General features: G+C 45.0%; 1 protein-coding gene across 3 annotated transcripts in view; it reads right to left on the reverse strand.

The window, feature by feature from the left end:
• The window catches only part of PRKAG2 (protein kinase AMP-activated non-catalytic subunit gamma 2), a 185560-nt gene that overhangs the window by 126604 nt on the left and 44548 nt on the right, over positions 1-14408 (reverse strand). The window contains exon 1 of one of the 3 annotated variants that reach the window (XM_085226987.1): positions 9218-9271. The exons of the other annotated variants lie outside the window; for them this stretch is intronic. Coding sequence (XP_085083113.1) covers positions 9218-9256 — 39 coding nt within the window. The 5' untranslated portion in view covers positions 9257-9271. Of the gene's footprint in view, positions 1-9217; positions 9272-14408 lie in introns of those variants that run through there. 3 annotated transcript variants of the gene reach the window in all.

The following is a 14408-nucleotide window of genomic DNA, read 5'->3' on the forward strand; positions in this document are numbered from 1 at the left end:
AGAAAAAAGAAAAAGAAAAAGATAAAAACAGTTTCAAATATGTTCACAGAATCACAGAATGATTTGGGTGGAAGGGACCTCAAGGCTCATGAATCTCCAAACCCCCTGCTGCATGCAGGGCCACCTACCTCCACATTTAATACCAGACCAGGCTGCCCAGGGCCCCATCCAACCTGGCCTTGACACCTCCAGGAATGGGGTATCCACAACCTCACTGGGCAGCTGTTCCAGCACCTCACCACTCTCATAGTAAAGAACTTCCCCCTGATATCCAACCTATATCTTCCCTCCTACAACTTAAAACCATTTCCCCTTGTCCTGCTGTTATCTACCCTTTCAAAGAGTTGAAAGTATTGAAAACTTTCAAAGTGTCGCAAAACACCTGTGCTTCTTATTTACAGGTCAGTGGTGTGGCCCTAGCTCTTAGTGCTTATCTGCCTGCTCTGATCTGCTTCCAGCTGATGCACCTATTAGACTTGCTCTGCCATTAACCTGGGATTTAAACCATTATTGGACAGCTTTCTAACTCTTAGAAAAAGCCGGTGTGGACATTCTCCAATAGCCCTCTCCAGGGGCTCTCTCTGCTTTGCTTTATAGAAGTGCCCTAGGAAATCACATGGTTCTGGGCAGATATTAAAAATCTTTTGCCAAAGAAATCCTTTGATGTGTTGGTAGGGGAAGAGACCTTCTCATTTGATACTGCAAAGCCTTGGCTGAAGAATGAGTTGCATCACTCCCTGTATCCATCAGTTCTGCACTACATCCTTGGATAGAAAACTTCTGTTGGGATCAAAGTCTACGGCTATCTTTGTAAGGAAGGAAGGCCACCAGCAGCTGCAGCTCCTAGTGATGCTAACCTGGACTAAAGGGAAGGCAAAACTTGTTTTGTACAGTTCTGTTGGCTTTCCTGTCGTGCTCATGTTGCTCAGCAGATCCTTCGCACTGCCCAGTGCCGTCTGACTGTCAGACATCAATCCTGCCACCCCCTTAGAAAAAATGAACTCCTGAGTAGTTTAGATTGACTTTACATCCACAAGGCTGCTTCAGGTTAATATTCAGACACACACAGTGCTGCATCATTCCTTCCTGAGTCCTCTTCTTCCCGAGACAGCCCTCATATCACAATACTTGGAACAATGTGAAAAGAAGACTAAAAGTTTTGTTAATTGGTGTCTTGGGAAAACAAAACAAAACAAAATCTTTTTTCTCAGAACTGCTCTGGAGAACAAGGAAGAAAACTACACTTTAGGATATGGAAAGCAAATATATTGGCTGGCAAAACGTAGTCAAATAGCAACAGGAGCAAGATCTGGTTGGCTAAGCTATTTTTCACCTTTTCCAGTCAGTTTCCCTGTTTTCTTTCCTTACCAGGGAGAATTCCTGCCAACAAAGCCTGCCCAGACACGCTGCTCTGGACGCTGCTGCAGCTGAGGACCTCGGTGTCAGAAAAGAGTTCTGTTGCAGAGGCAGCAAGCTTAAGTAACAGACCACTAAAGCCTTGAATCCAGTAAACAACATAGAATAAAAAGGATTCCTTTTTATTATGGTTTTGTTTCAAGGCTATTTTGGCAGCCAGGCTACTAAAGCTCCTCTGTAATAGCTGAAGTCAAGGAGCCAGCCAGACACTCCGGGGTGTGCGGGGATTTACAAGTCACAGCCCCATTTCCGAGGTGTTTTGGGTGGGAGTAAGACATTTTTATGGCCCCACCAGCAGTCGTCTGGAATTTCAGGGGTGGGTATTAAAAGCGTATTTCACACACAGCTCCCTGCTGCCAGGCCTTCCAAACAACAGACACGGCAACATGTCTGCTGACATCTGTGGTGGTGGGTCCCTGCCCCAAGGCCATGGCCAAGTCAGGTTGGATGGCTTCAAGGCAACACCATGGCCTATTCCTGCTGGAAGGCTGAGCACCTCTGCTGAGCAGCTCCAGAGTCCTGGCGTAGGCATCCGCAGCACACAGTTCTGATCGCTGATGGTGTCTGCTATGAGACATCGTTCTTCTGTTTCAATAACTGCTGTGTATGTGCTGGTGTTGCACTGAAATTAAGGATGTGACATGCCTGCCAGACATTACAGTCATTTTGTGCAATGTAAATCAAGCAGAAGGTGGCACTTTACTAAGCTTTCTAATATGGGGAGGCAGCTCCTTTGATAAAATAAATAAAACAAGATATCGAGAAATTAAGCAAAGAGTGCTGGTGAGATCCCTGATCTCACAAAGTATTGCTAAAAATTTCACTCCTCAGCACCACATCTTTACAGTGCTCTCAGGATCTCCTCCTCTGCTAACGTTACTGAGCCATGAGCGCGTCAGCTGTCCTACCAAGGACAAAGAAAGTCACAATATTTATTAATGTTAGTTGTGAACTGCTTCTTTCAGCTCAATCTGTGCCCCAGCGGATTTTTTTAGATCAACCTTGGTTTGTACCTATTACAAGTCAATGTAGAACTCTGAGTAGTAAATATACTGCATATGCTAATAGGCTGTGAGTAGAATCCAAAGCTTGAACTCTATGGAATAGGGTACGTAGCTTGGCAGCTCTAACTGAATTAAAAATTACCTTTCTCAGAACAATCCTGTGTAGAAGCCTTTGAGGATTTATATCAGATCACTCGATTATTGCACAAAGAATTATTCAAAACTGACATATACAGCAATTTCTGTCCTTTTGATTTTGTTGTTTTGATGTAATAGGCACAGTAGCATATAATAGGACTTGCTACATGGCTTTATTCCTTTAAGAGTAGGTTGCTCATTGCTTTGCTTCTCTCCCTCCCCCATGCCATCAAGACTGCAGCATGTGTTTTGGAGAAGAAGACATAAATCGCACCGTGAGGCATAGGATGCTGGTGACTAAGTCTCAGTATGACTCAATGGGAGTGGGCAGTAACAGATGTACAAAGCTGGTTAGATTTGTGTGCTATTCGTTTTAAGGCTGTTCATATTTTAAAAAGAACAATCAAGTGGACCTGGACGGTTTGAGATGGTAGAAATGAAATACAGAGACTTGAGTTTGTGTGCAGCACAATGGTGCCAGAGGCAGCGTGGTCCAGGAGTCAGCTGGGTGATTGTGCAGGAGGAGTTGCACACACACCAATGTCAAAGTGGATAGAGCACCAGGCTTGAAATAACAAAGCATAAATCACCCTAAATTTTTTAAATTAATCAAAATAAATTAATGACCTGCTTGGTTGAAATGTAAATATTCAGTCCCAAAGAGGCACGATCTAAAAAGTTAGGGATTTATTGATGGCTGAACTCCAGCACAGAACCCAATAAGTGAAAATCACCATCCATCTGGTGATTATTCAATGTCCTCTATAAAAAAACTTGGCAGTTTCATGGGCGACAACAGACACGCCAAGAACTAAAGAGCTACTGGAGCTACTTTTCTCCATTTCTCACTCGTGAGCTGATGGTTCAAATTGTCGCTATTTGATCTGAAAGAGCTGCTGATACAGAATTTCCCAGGTATGGGAATAAAGAGAGCAATGAAACCAATAATTCCTTAATAGTTCCCTCAAAAAAGCTGTCCAAGCTGAGTTACCCTGATCATGGCAAATTGGCAGTCTGCAGCACACCCTTCTAAAGCTCTCAGTGGTCATTAAGCTCCATCAGCCTACAGCAAATGCATCTTTTCTTCCGAGGCTGTAGACAAGATTCATCTAAAAACACTGTCAAGAGCCCATGGACTGTTTTTTGTTTGTCTCTCAGTGTCAGGCTTCAATTGCAAGAGCACATTACTGTGCTGTTCATGGAAAAAAAATCAAATTTTCTTTCAAGCCTGTGCTCTCCTGCCAGGATTCAGCCTTTGCAAAGCAGCCGAGTGTAGCCTGCAGTATGTGGACCTGGGGTGGGATGCAGCCACTTCTGCCTGGTGCCCCATCCTGTGCACAGCATGCACAGAGCTTGGATGGGAACACTGCTGTCCCCTGAGCAGTAAATCACAGCCCATAAAGAGAAAGAGAAGGGCTGAGAGAAGAGCAGAGAAAGCAAATCGATGGAGAAAAAGAAATTCTCAATGTTCTCTGTGACACCACAACCCACGTACAATGCCTGCAGCAGCAAGCTCCCAAGTATTCCCAGCCAGTGGGAGAAAGTGGTTGCCTTTAAGTACTGCAGCCTGATTTACATGTATGGAGCGACTGGGGAGCGGACTGAACATCACCCCAGTGCTCCGCAGTCCCTGCAGGATACAGACTCTTTGTTAAACCCCTTCCTGGGTGCTCAGGCAACTTTCTCTGTCGAGACATTTCCTCCAAGAAGAACAAGTTAAGACAGACAAAGTGAAAGCAGAAGATAACGTACCTCAGACCTGGTGAACGTGATCAGATAAATGATGAGGGAACCAAATGAGACACCGCTATGGGGGGAGGCAGCAAGAGACTGCAAATGTTACCCTTCAGATGGCATGTACTCCGTGCCGAGTTCCTTTCCAATACTTACATAAGCACAACAAAGGATTCCAAGGTATTGCAGAGGAAAGCGCACATTTTCTATAAAACAGAACGTCAGCCACATTAAAATAGCAGAACCACAGCAAATAAAGGATGATTTTGCCATAATGCAATGAAAACACTTGAGGCACACTGTAGCACAGGGGCAATCTGAGTGGATTCAGTGCAAGGACCATCAGGAGCTTAGTAAATCAGCTCTGCACTACATATAAAGTCACTGCAGTTAAATGTTTTTCCCAATTTCTGTAGGCCAGATCTCTTAGAAAACCATGGAAGGGAGAGGGAAACAAAACAAAATCAGAAATAAAAGCCTTCAGCTGATGGCCTTGTCTGAGCAGGGTTTGCTGGGTTCTCTCTTGCATGTATACGACTTTAAGAAGTGACATTTACGGCAGGCAGAAAATCCCTGACCTAAATACCTGAACTATAACTATTTTTTTTGCAGCTCAGTGCATTTAGGAAGATAAGTGCTACTGCTTCCTTTTGTTTTCAATTAATAATTGTGGATACTCTTAACAACGAGAAGCAAGCTTTTAGCAGGAAAGTCAGGTGAGGGAGGGATGTACTCTGATCAAGTAGGCCTCGGCCAAAAAAAAAAAAGAAAAAAAGTAGAAGCAGAAAATGAGGAAAAGAAAGGAAGAACAGAAAGGCTCCATGCCTGGTGTACTGGAGACCAGAATGGGAGCTCTGAGGTGACAGCACATGGAACCTATGGTGAGGGAAGATTCCCCATTTGTTCTCCTGCTCTATTCTCCTTTGTGATTCTGTAGCAGCAGAAAAAAAAATTCCAATCTACAAAATATACAGTTGCTTTGCTACAGCTTTTGTTTTAGCTTTAGCACCACACGTAGAAAGAGACCATTATATACAGGATGCTTAATTTCATAGGATAGACTATTTGTTTTCCTTTTCCCAAAAGAATGGATGACTTTATTCTCCACCCCCTGAGCTCCTCGTACAATTTGCTGAAGCTGGCAACATAAAAAGCCCTCAAGGACAGAAGGAAGATCAAATTGTCAGAGACAATACAGAAAAGATTGTCACAGTCACAGTGTGATACTCTGCCTTAAAATCAGCTTGTGTGTCCTTCAGTCCCACCATATGCTTTGAGCTGAGAGCTGCAGACATAGAACTGGTACCTCTCTTATTTTTTTCTGGTTAGTGGTGCCATTCAATAGCAATAAATGACATTAAATTGTTCATTCTGTGAGAATCCAAACTTCATTACAACCTGCATATCCAGTTCCAGACTTACACAACATCCTGAGCCGGATGGAACCTGAGCTGGAGGGAACCATAAGGATCACCATCAACCCCCAGCTCCACACAGCAGCACCCAAACCCAACCCTGTGTCTCAGAGCGGTGTCCCATGAGCTCTGGCATTGGGGCCGTGCCCACTGCCCTGGGCAGCCTATTCCATGCCCACCACCCTCTGCCGAGAAGCCTCACAACAGGAGCTCCATCGTACTACAGGCACGTCTACACAGCAATCACAAGTGTGGCATCAGCCAGCTCGCTTTCACCCCGCTCCGACACAAGGGTAGCCATGACAACACCCAGTGAGCGTAGGCTGTAAAATCCCCGTGGGAGGCTGAGTAAATACTCCAGCAATTTAGCTCACTTGGAGCTCCTCGCTCCTGCTGCTGTATGGCTGTCAGGACTCAGCCGGGCTAATTTAAGGCAAGCTTCAATCACGTCTCTTCCCGCAGTCTAGACACACTGTAGGCATCCATGTACAACAGGTAGCACGATGAGGTCCTACTCTCTGTTGGTATTTTTAAGTGTTACTCAGAAGTGCATTTCTAATTACTCTACATGCAACGCTAACATTTTAAACTGGACGTCTCCCCAAATAAACTGTGGGCTTCTTTCAAAGTCTATGGCTTCCCAGTGCAGGAAAGACCCCTTAGATGTGAGCTATATTCATTTCCGGCTCCTTTAAGAAGTCTTCAAATTTCAGCCATCTAAATCCTCACGCACCCATTAAGCACAATGGTTACAATGGACCTGTCTAAATACGCTGTGGAGAAAGGACCAGGAAATACTCTCATATGCAGGTAAATCAATCCAGAACTTAAGTATGATATTTACACACCTGTGTTCCCAGAAAGTTGTTTCTGCCCGATATACTGTTTTCTAAACCCAGCAGACACTGGTCAGCCAAAACAGGCAAATTTGCATTTGGTTTGGCTGGCAGTTGGTACATGACCGTGTTTCAGAAAGCATTTGGTCCTGCCTAGAGAGCGCAGGACACATTTCCATGTTAGGAGGCCTCCCTGACCGTGGTGACAGATGGACAGAGTGCCAGCCTGGCACGGCTGGGGCTGTTTGATACACGGCTGTTGCTTCAAGACACGTGACAGACAGTCCCAATGCAGTTTTCACAACAAAATAAACCTCCCTTTGGGATCAGTGACCCAGGCTCTGCCAGGGGCATTGGGAGAGCCTCTGCCTGCAGCTCAGCCCATCTCGACCACTCACTGTGCCACGGGGCTTCACCAAAATCCTCCCATAGAAGAGATGAGCAGTGGAGCAGGAAGCAAAACTAAGCAAAGAGAAGTACACCATTTGTTTCTCAAGGTGAGTTAAAACCACAAGCAGAAAACCTTGTCTCAGAATAACATTTGTTATTTTTGCTTGGCTTTCTATTTTTATAGAGAGACAATACTAGCAAAAATTAAGTTAATGTGAGCAATGTGGTCCTGAAGGTATACTGGTTATTTTTCTCATTAAAAACGGCAATTTCTATCTGTTCATATCAAGTAGTTGCACTGCTATCAGTGAGCATTCAAATGCGTGCTGCAGTAACACCCCTTTTGAGTTTCATTAGGATGGAAATTTTACTGCCCACAGTCATTATAAGCAGTTAAATACCAATTAGAAAAGCATCTCTTACATCAGAGCGAGAGGATACATTTACCAAAACATATGAGTTCTAGAAGCAAAAGCATTAGTTCCTACAGTGAGAAACAGGAGCAGGCTGTCACTGCTGACTGTGGCCTCCAGGGACTGGAAGTGACAGAGCTCACCTCACAGGGCATCTCTTCTTGTTTTGCTCACATGTAGTGCATGCTCTCATATATGAGAATATATATGGTAAACAGTCATATATAGTCATTTTCTGTGTGTGCATCTACATAACAAGCTCACTAACTGCTGGTTCTCTTAAATTCAGATGATTTATTGTTTCTTGCCTTTTAAATCAGCTCACTGCTGGAGCGATTCGGGTGATGGAATGTGCCCAAATGGCACAGGGGTCTGCTCTTCCCAATGGAAAGCCCTGCTCTGCATACAACCCACAGCAAATTGTGCTTGCAGGTGGCTTCCACCAGCTCTGCGATTTACCTTTAAAGGTTGACAACAATATTGCTTTGTATTCTCCTAATTTCTTCCTGATGGCTGTAAGACATCCTGGTACAGATTAATGGTTGCTTGTTTGTTTTTTTTTTCTTCTGTGGTTTTAGCCTGTATTTCAAATTGTGTCATTTTTCAGGATGAATACCCTTTCATTCCACCCTCAGTAACCCCGTACAGAAAAGAGGAGCAGCACAGTCCCTGTGGGCTGGCTTTCCTGCTGCCTCCCTTTCAATCCATCGGCACTTGAAATGCAGTGGGCTGGCCCTGTGTCAGCAGGATCCTTTTAATCCTCCTGCCAATCACTCTCTCTTCCCACTGATGCTCCAGGCCCCAACTCCCAACTTCAGATTTCTCTCATCTCCCAGAGCCGGAGCAGCCTCTGCTGCCCCACCTCTCCTGGAGTCCTGACTCCTTCCCACACAGGGATCGAGCTGAAATCTCTCCCCCAGAGCAGACACCCTAATCCATCCCACTCTGTGCAGCTGTAATGTGGTCCATAAGAACAGCTAGAACACAGGGACCAACAAGCACAGCAGAGAGGAGCTGACAAAATTCCCTATATCTTATACCAGCATAAATTCCAATTACCCCTCACCAAAACCCTGCCATCTCCTCGCTAACAGTGCACCCAAAGTTTTGCATCTGATCCCAAGAAAGAGCCATCATCATTATTGGACATTCATTCATTCACAGGCCTTGAATTGCAGCGAGCTCAGCATTAAGTCTGGCAGCAGAAAGGGAAAAATGCAAAAGGAACATCTGAAGGCTGCAGTACGTATCTTTACCCTGACATAGAGTCAAATATCACATGAAAAGACAGGCAAAACAGCAAATAGAAGCTCTGATCGACGGGCCTACCAAAAAGCTGCAATTTGAGGTTTGCAATGCCTAGCCACAGCAAGGGGTTGCACAGCAGTTCAGGCTGCTCTGAGATGATCAGGATGAGAAAACAGGCATTGCAGGATGCAGAGAGCAGATGGTTTCAGACTGAAATTAAATAAACGCCCCAAAAAGATAATCTCTCTTTCCAAAACATTAAGGAAAAGTTATGCAAGGAAAAAACCCTGGCTGCATTCTTTAACTGCATAAAAGAACATTTTGTTCAGCCTTGAAATATCTATTGTAACTAAATGCTGTAAAAACAGGACAGCAGCCCTGTGCCAGCCATGCATACAAAAGAGACAAAACAAGATGAAAAAAAACCACCAAAATACCCGAGAACCACGCATCTCTTACACAGCCTGAAGAATGCCTCTCAGCTGAGTCCTGCAGCGCACTCAGGCTTCTCCACTTAAATGAATGCAAAACCGACTCCCTTTTCGAGTCCGTCAGAATAAATAAATGAAAAGAAAATCAAACCTGAAGAAACCCACAGACAGGCGAGCTACATTCTGACTTACAGCTCTGAAAAATCCCGCAGTCTGGCTGGAAACGTCCATTGAAGAACTGCACGCAAGGCTTTTCCCTAAAGGCAAGCACATTTAAACATCTCAGGCTCTGCTACTGAAGCCGATGCTGCAACAGATGGGGAGCGGGGCTGGGTGTGTTCCTCCTTCCCATCGCAGCGCTGCGCGGGGACAGCGGGAGCGGAGGTAACTGAGGAGAAGGCAGGCGACGCTTGGCTGCGGGCTCCGTGCCAGGGATGCTCCGACCATCGCAGGATTCCATTACCCGGCTGCGGAGACCTGCCACGTTCGCTCCAGCAGCACCGCCTGCGCAGGAGGGTCATTAAGAGCCGCACCGGCTGCCTTAGCTGAATGCTGCGGGTCCAGCGGGGAAGTTTGCGAGTTCAAATAACCGCAGAGGTTTTTTGCGTGATCGGGAGAGAAGGGAGCCTATTTCGGGGAGCGGGAGCTTCACGTAACTGAGGCTGCATCTGCATCGGTGCACCGGGGAAGGCAGGGCAGAGCAGGGCTGGGTGCTGCGCTGGAGCACAGAGCCGTGGGCCCACTCTGTGTTGGTACCAAAGGTGCCCCTGGGCTTCACTTCTCCCTTCCGCAACGTGAACAGAGGAAGATTTAATTTGCTTTGTAATTTGCTGTAAGGATCTCACTGGGAAAACAAGTTGTCTGACTGCAGAGTGTGACATTGCCATTAGAAATCAAGAGAACAGCATGGCTTTTGGGATTATATCACGTGAATTATGTATGTATGCTAGCACAGCAGTGCAAACCCCCCGATTGTGAGCTGAGCGGTGGGGGATTTGAGTTTTCTTTTTCAGCAACAGGTCTTTGAAAAATCTTTCTTTATAATCACATCCAGCTCTGATCAAAAGGGGGCAGATAAACAGGAGGAAGACCGACATTTTGTATGGGTTGTTAGCGATAGGGCAAGCTGTCACCAGATAGGGCTAGCTTTAAACTAAAAGAGGGAACATCCAGGTTAGATGCTAGGAAAAAATTCTTTACTCAGAGGACAGTGAGGCCTCGGCACTGCTGCACAGAAAGCTGTGGGTGCCCCATCCCTGCAGGTGCTCAAGACCAGGTTGGATGGGGCCCTGGGCAGCCTGAACTGGTGGAGAGCATCCAGCCCATGGCAGGGGGTTGGAACTGGGCTTTGAACCAAATGATTCTGTGGTTCTATGATCAATCCACCAAGCAATCTCATAAAGTGTCCTTTACTGGCAAAGCACCTCCAGGCCATGAGGCTGCGTCCTTGGCTGAGACATTGGTGAAGTCTGCCACGGATCAGGTCACCCCAGGGAGAACAACACCAACATTAGGGCAAAAAGCAGAAAGATCCTATTGCAGCTTCCAATATTTTAACAAAAGGCATCAAAACATTCATGCAATGAACTGACACCTCTCTGGAGAAACAGGTGGCCAAATCCTGAGCCGTAAGGCTTTGCCAACCCTTTCTTGGCCATTTCAGAATAACATTTGCCAGGATGGACTGAAACAGTTTTTAACATAGGGGGCTTGCTTTAATTAATGGCTACTGGTTCCTAAATCATTATAGTGTGAGCAGCGTGGCTCACACACCACTCTCACACTATTCAGAACTCAGAACAACACATCACAGGAACCTGCTCCCCTTTGCAATCAGGTGCAACCAGTGCTGTTCTTTATTCTGTCCAAACCAAATAACAAACATCACCAAAGCCAGGAAGGAATTTTTGTTCAGCAGCACCAGAGGCACGCTGGGTGTGCGTCCATCTGATAAAACACGAACGTGGTGTTTGCTCACAAATGGCAGCTATTGCTCGGAGCACTTGGAGACAAGCTCAGCATTTGCCTCTTTCCATACAGAAATGAACAAATATTTAGTGTTTAGGAGGCTTTTCCCCAGCTTAATGAATATTTTACGCACGCAGAACATACAAATTGTTTGGGAAAATAAACAAGCTTCCTCTTATAATTCTGTTTCTGTGTTACCAGAGAAATCAGTCTACCAGCTGGGGCAAGCAAAACACATTTGTGCCTGTCCCACCGCAGCTGTAGGAGAAAGGACCCATCTGTGGCTGTTCTTAGAGGGCAAAAAGGAAGATTGGTGCAGTCTTGGAGTAAAAGAGGCTCTCCTACCAACCAAGCCACAAGGCAAGGATCAGCTCAAACACTTCTGTGTATAGGCAGCTTAAAGGGATTATTCTGATTAAAGATCACATCAAATAAAATAGGTATTAAAGCCAGGAAACTGTCTCATATCCCTAAATCATTCCTTTCAAATCACTCACAGTGCTCATTTTGATACAGCCAATTTAAAGGAACACCAAGATCTATTAGAGGGTTTTTTTATTAATTCATCTTCAAAACCAATTCCGGTCTCAAAGTCTGAAATGGCACAAATTCCACCTTGAAAATATCCCCTTTCCTCCCCCACCTTTGGATAAGGAATAGAAGCAAGAGAATCACATTGCACAACCACATCTGAGATAAGCAGAACAGTTAATGGTTTAGAAACAATTTCATAAATATTTGCTGAAATAGTTGTTGGATTCCATCCAGCTTCTGACATCCACAAAAAAACATTTAGTAATTTGCCATTTTCTTTCACCCTTCTGGGATGAAAAATAGGCAAGAATTTTTATCATTATTATTTTTACAGTTATGAAATGACTGCTTGCATTTATGTGGCACGTGTCCTGCCCAAGAGCCCCAAGATATTCCTAAGCCCACAGGCCTGAAGTGTCAGTTGTGACTGCCCGTGTCTGTGCTCTGGTGTGAGATGGTGAGGCTGTGTTTGCTCAGAAGTGAAATGCAGCAGCCTGTGTGACAAAGAATAGGGCTGAGTTAATGCACGTCATCTCACATGAGGTTGTACAATGTGAGAAGACCACCAATGTATGCTTGCAAATGCCGTTTTCTGACAAATTCTGGGAGTCTGTAAGGATACAGATCCAAAATTCCCTATGCTAGTGCATAAGCTTTTTCCTTATACACTAAGGACAATCCTATAATCCTCCAGAAAATGTTTTATATAATCAATTTCCCATGCAAATAGATTTTTCAGTGTGATTTTTTTTGTGTCTGAACCCACTTGTGCCTTCTAGGGTGAGTCAATCTCTCACCTGCAGTGCGTAGATCAAAACAGGAGGAAAGCAGATGCGTGACTACCTCGTTCTCACCAGCCTAGAGGTACGAAGCTGGCTGCCTAACTGGAACAGTCACTGTTGTACCAGCTGTATCTTGTTTTTCCATTCAAAGAATTTAACAAAAAATTTCAGAGCCAGGCTCTCAATCAGCTTCAGATTCTGTTGCACACAATTCCTGCACAATTTGCTCACACTGTTCCAAAACACCGATCCCATTTCTTCTTTTTGGGCCAAGAACAAGCCTAAAATATCATGAATTTCCAACTGGCAGTACAGCAACCTTCCGCCATGTCCCAGAGGAGACTGAAAGGCTTTGCCATTGGTTGGTGTTCTTTATATGCTATAATTTCCACAAAAATCCAGTGGTTTTGTAAGTACTACATAAATGAGTTCACAGGGCCTGATTCCATTAAAATTTCCTTGTCCTGACTTACTAAGCAAGTCTTGTAAAATCTACGGAGAAACTCCTTGGAAAATGGAAACATACAGTTGAGCTACAGGCCTGCAAGGTAGGGCAGAGCATTTGTTCATTCTGGGTCCTTTTTCATACACCTATTTACACAGAATGCAGTCATCATATTTATGGTTGCCTTATTCCTGCAAAATGCTGCAGGGAGCAGCAACCAAAAGCAGCATGCAGCACAGATGTGCACCACAGCCTGCAGCCAAGGAGGCAGCACAGCTGGGAGAAGCTCCTTGAAGAGCATGAAAAACCACAGCAGCGGTTGGAAGGCAAGGAGAGCCCAAGTGGAAGATGAAAGTGGGGACTGAAAACTGCCAACATGCACCATAAATGACACCAGTTCTTAGTAGGATGTGATTTCTCAGGAACAGATTCTTAGCAAAGGGCAGCTGTGATCTGCAAGGGCTAGAAAAGGGAATACAAGAAAAAAGCAGGACACCCCAACAGTAAGAGGTAGCAGTGAACTGTGGAGTTCATCACCAAAAATAATAAAAATTGAAAAATAAAGGTGGCGGGGATGATATGAAATGGAAAGAGAGGAGAGAAACATTCCATGCAAAACAAAATCCACAGTTCATATTTTATTCATCTCAAACAGTCACAGTTTTTTCTTTGCAATTTTTCAGCATGATCTACCAAGCAATGGAACAAACAGTTGGAATTTGTGACTCACTGTTGACAAGCCAGAAGCAGAGCATCCATGTGAGAGCCACCAAAACCTGGCAAAACCCATCTCTTGGAGTCAGCACCCCAACCTCTGTAGCCATGGCCCTGTGCCAGGATGCCCCGAACCAAAAACAGGACAGATGCATACAGCTGATTCCTGCTCGGGTTAATATGCCTAATTCTTCACTAGCTGTTTATCTTCTCTGTGTTTACATGCATACCCAAACCATAACCATATTGAAATGATTGAGTGCTCATACAGAGACTGCTTTGGAGGCTGAGAAATTGCAGCCTTGTGCCTTATGTTGTACTGACCTTTCCCCTGCCTTTCACACCTCATCCCCATGTCTAGAGAATGACGCAGCCTGCTTCCTACATGGCTGTGGCTGGAGGCACTGCAGGAGATGTATCAGACTAGGGCTGTGGTGGGGTCAGTGAAGGTTTCTTAGTGAAAGAGGAGAATTATGAGGGTTGGGCTGGGTTGTGGTGCCCAATAACTCATGAAGGACTGACATTTTGGACTCTAATCTTTTGTCACAGGGGTGAAGTCCCTCAGAGATATCCTGATCCCCATGGAAAAATAAATCAGAGAGCAAAATTAGTGTAGGAGACTCAGTGGTCCCTCATTCAGCCTTGCCTGAAATAGATGTATTGGGAGATTTTAAGTCAGAATTGCGCAGCACTCAACAGGAGCTATCGCTGAATCAGTACGGCCTGAACTACACTGTGTAGAAAAGAACAGAAATAGTCCCACAGGAGAACAGATGAAGGACAACACTGTGGCATCTGGAAATGGGAGAAAACCACATGGGAGTAGGAACTGGTGGATCAACAAAAAGCTCAAACTGTGGGCTTCAGCACGAAGCCCTGTGCTTCCGTATGCACTCCAAGGCTTTTAACTGGAATGTATGAAAACCTGTACCCTGCAATG

This window comes from Meleagris gallopavo, chromosome 6 (assembly GCF_905368555.1).
Source record: "Meleagris gallopavo chromosome 6, MGAL_WU_HG_1.1, whole genome shotgun sequence".
Classification (NCBI taxonomy): Eukaryota; Metazoa; Chordata; class Aves; order Galliformes; family Phasianidae; genus Meleagris; species Meleagris gallopavo.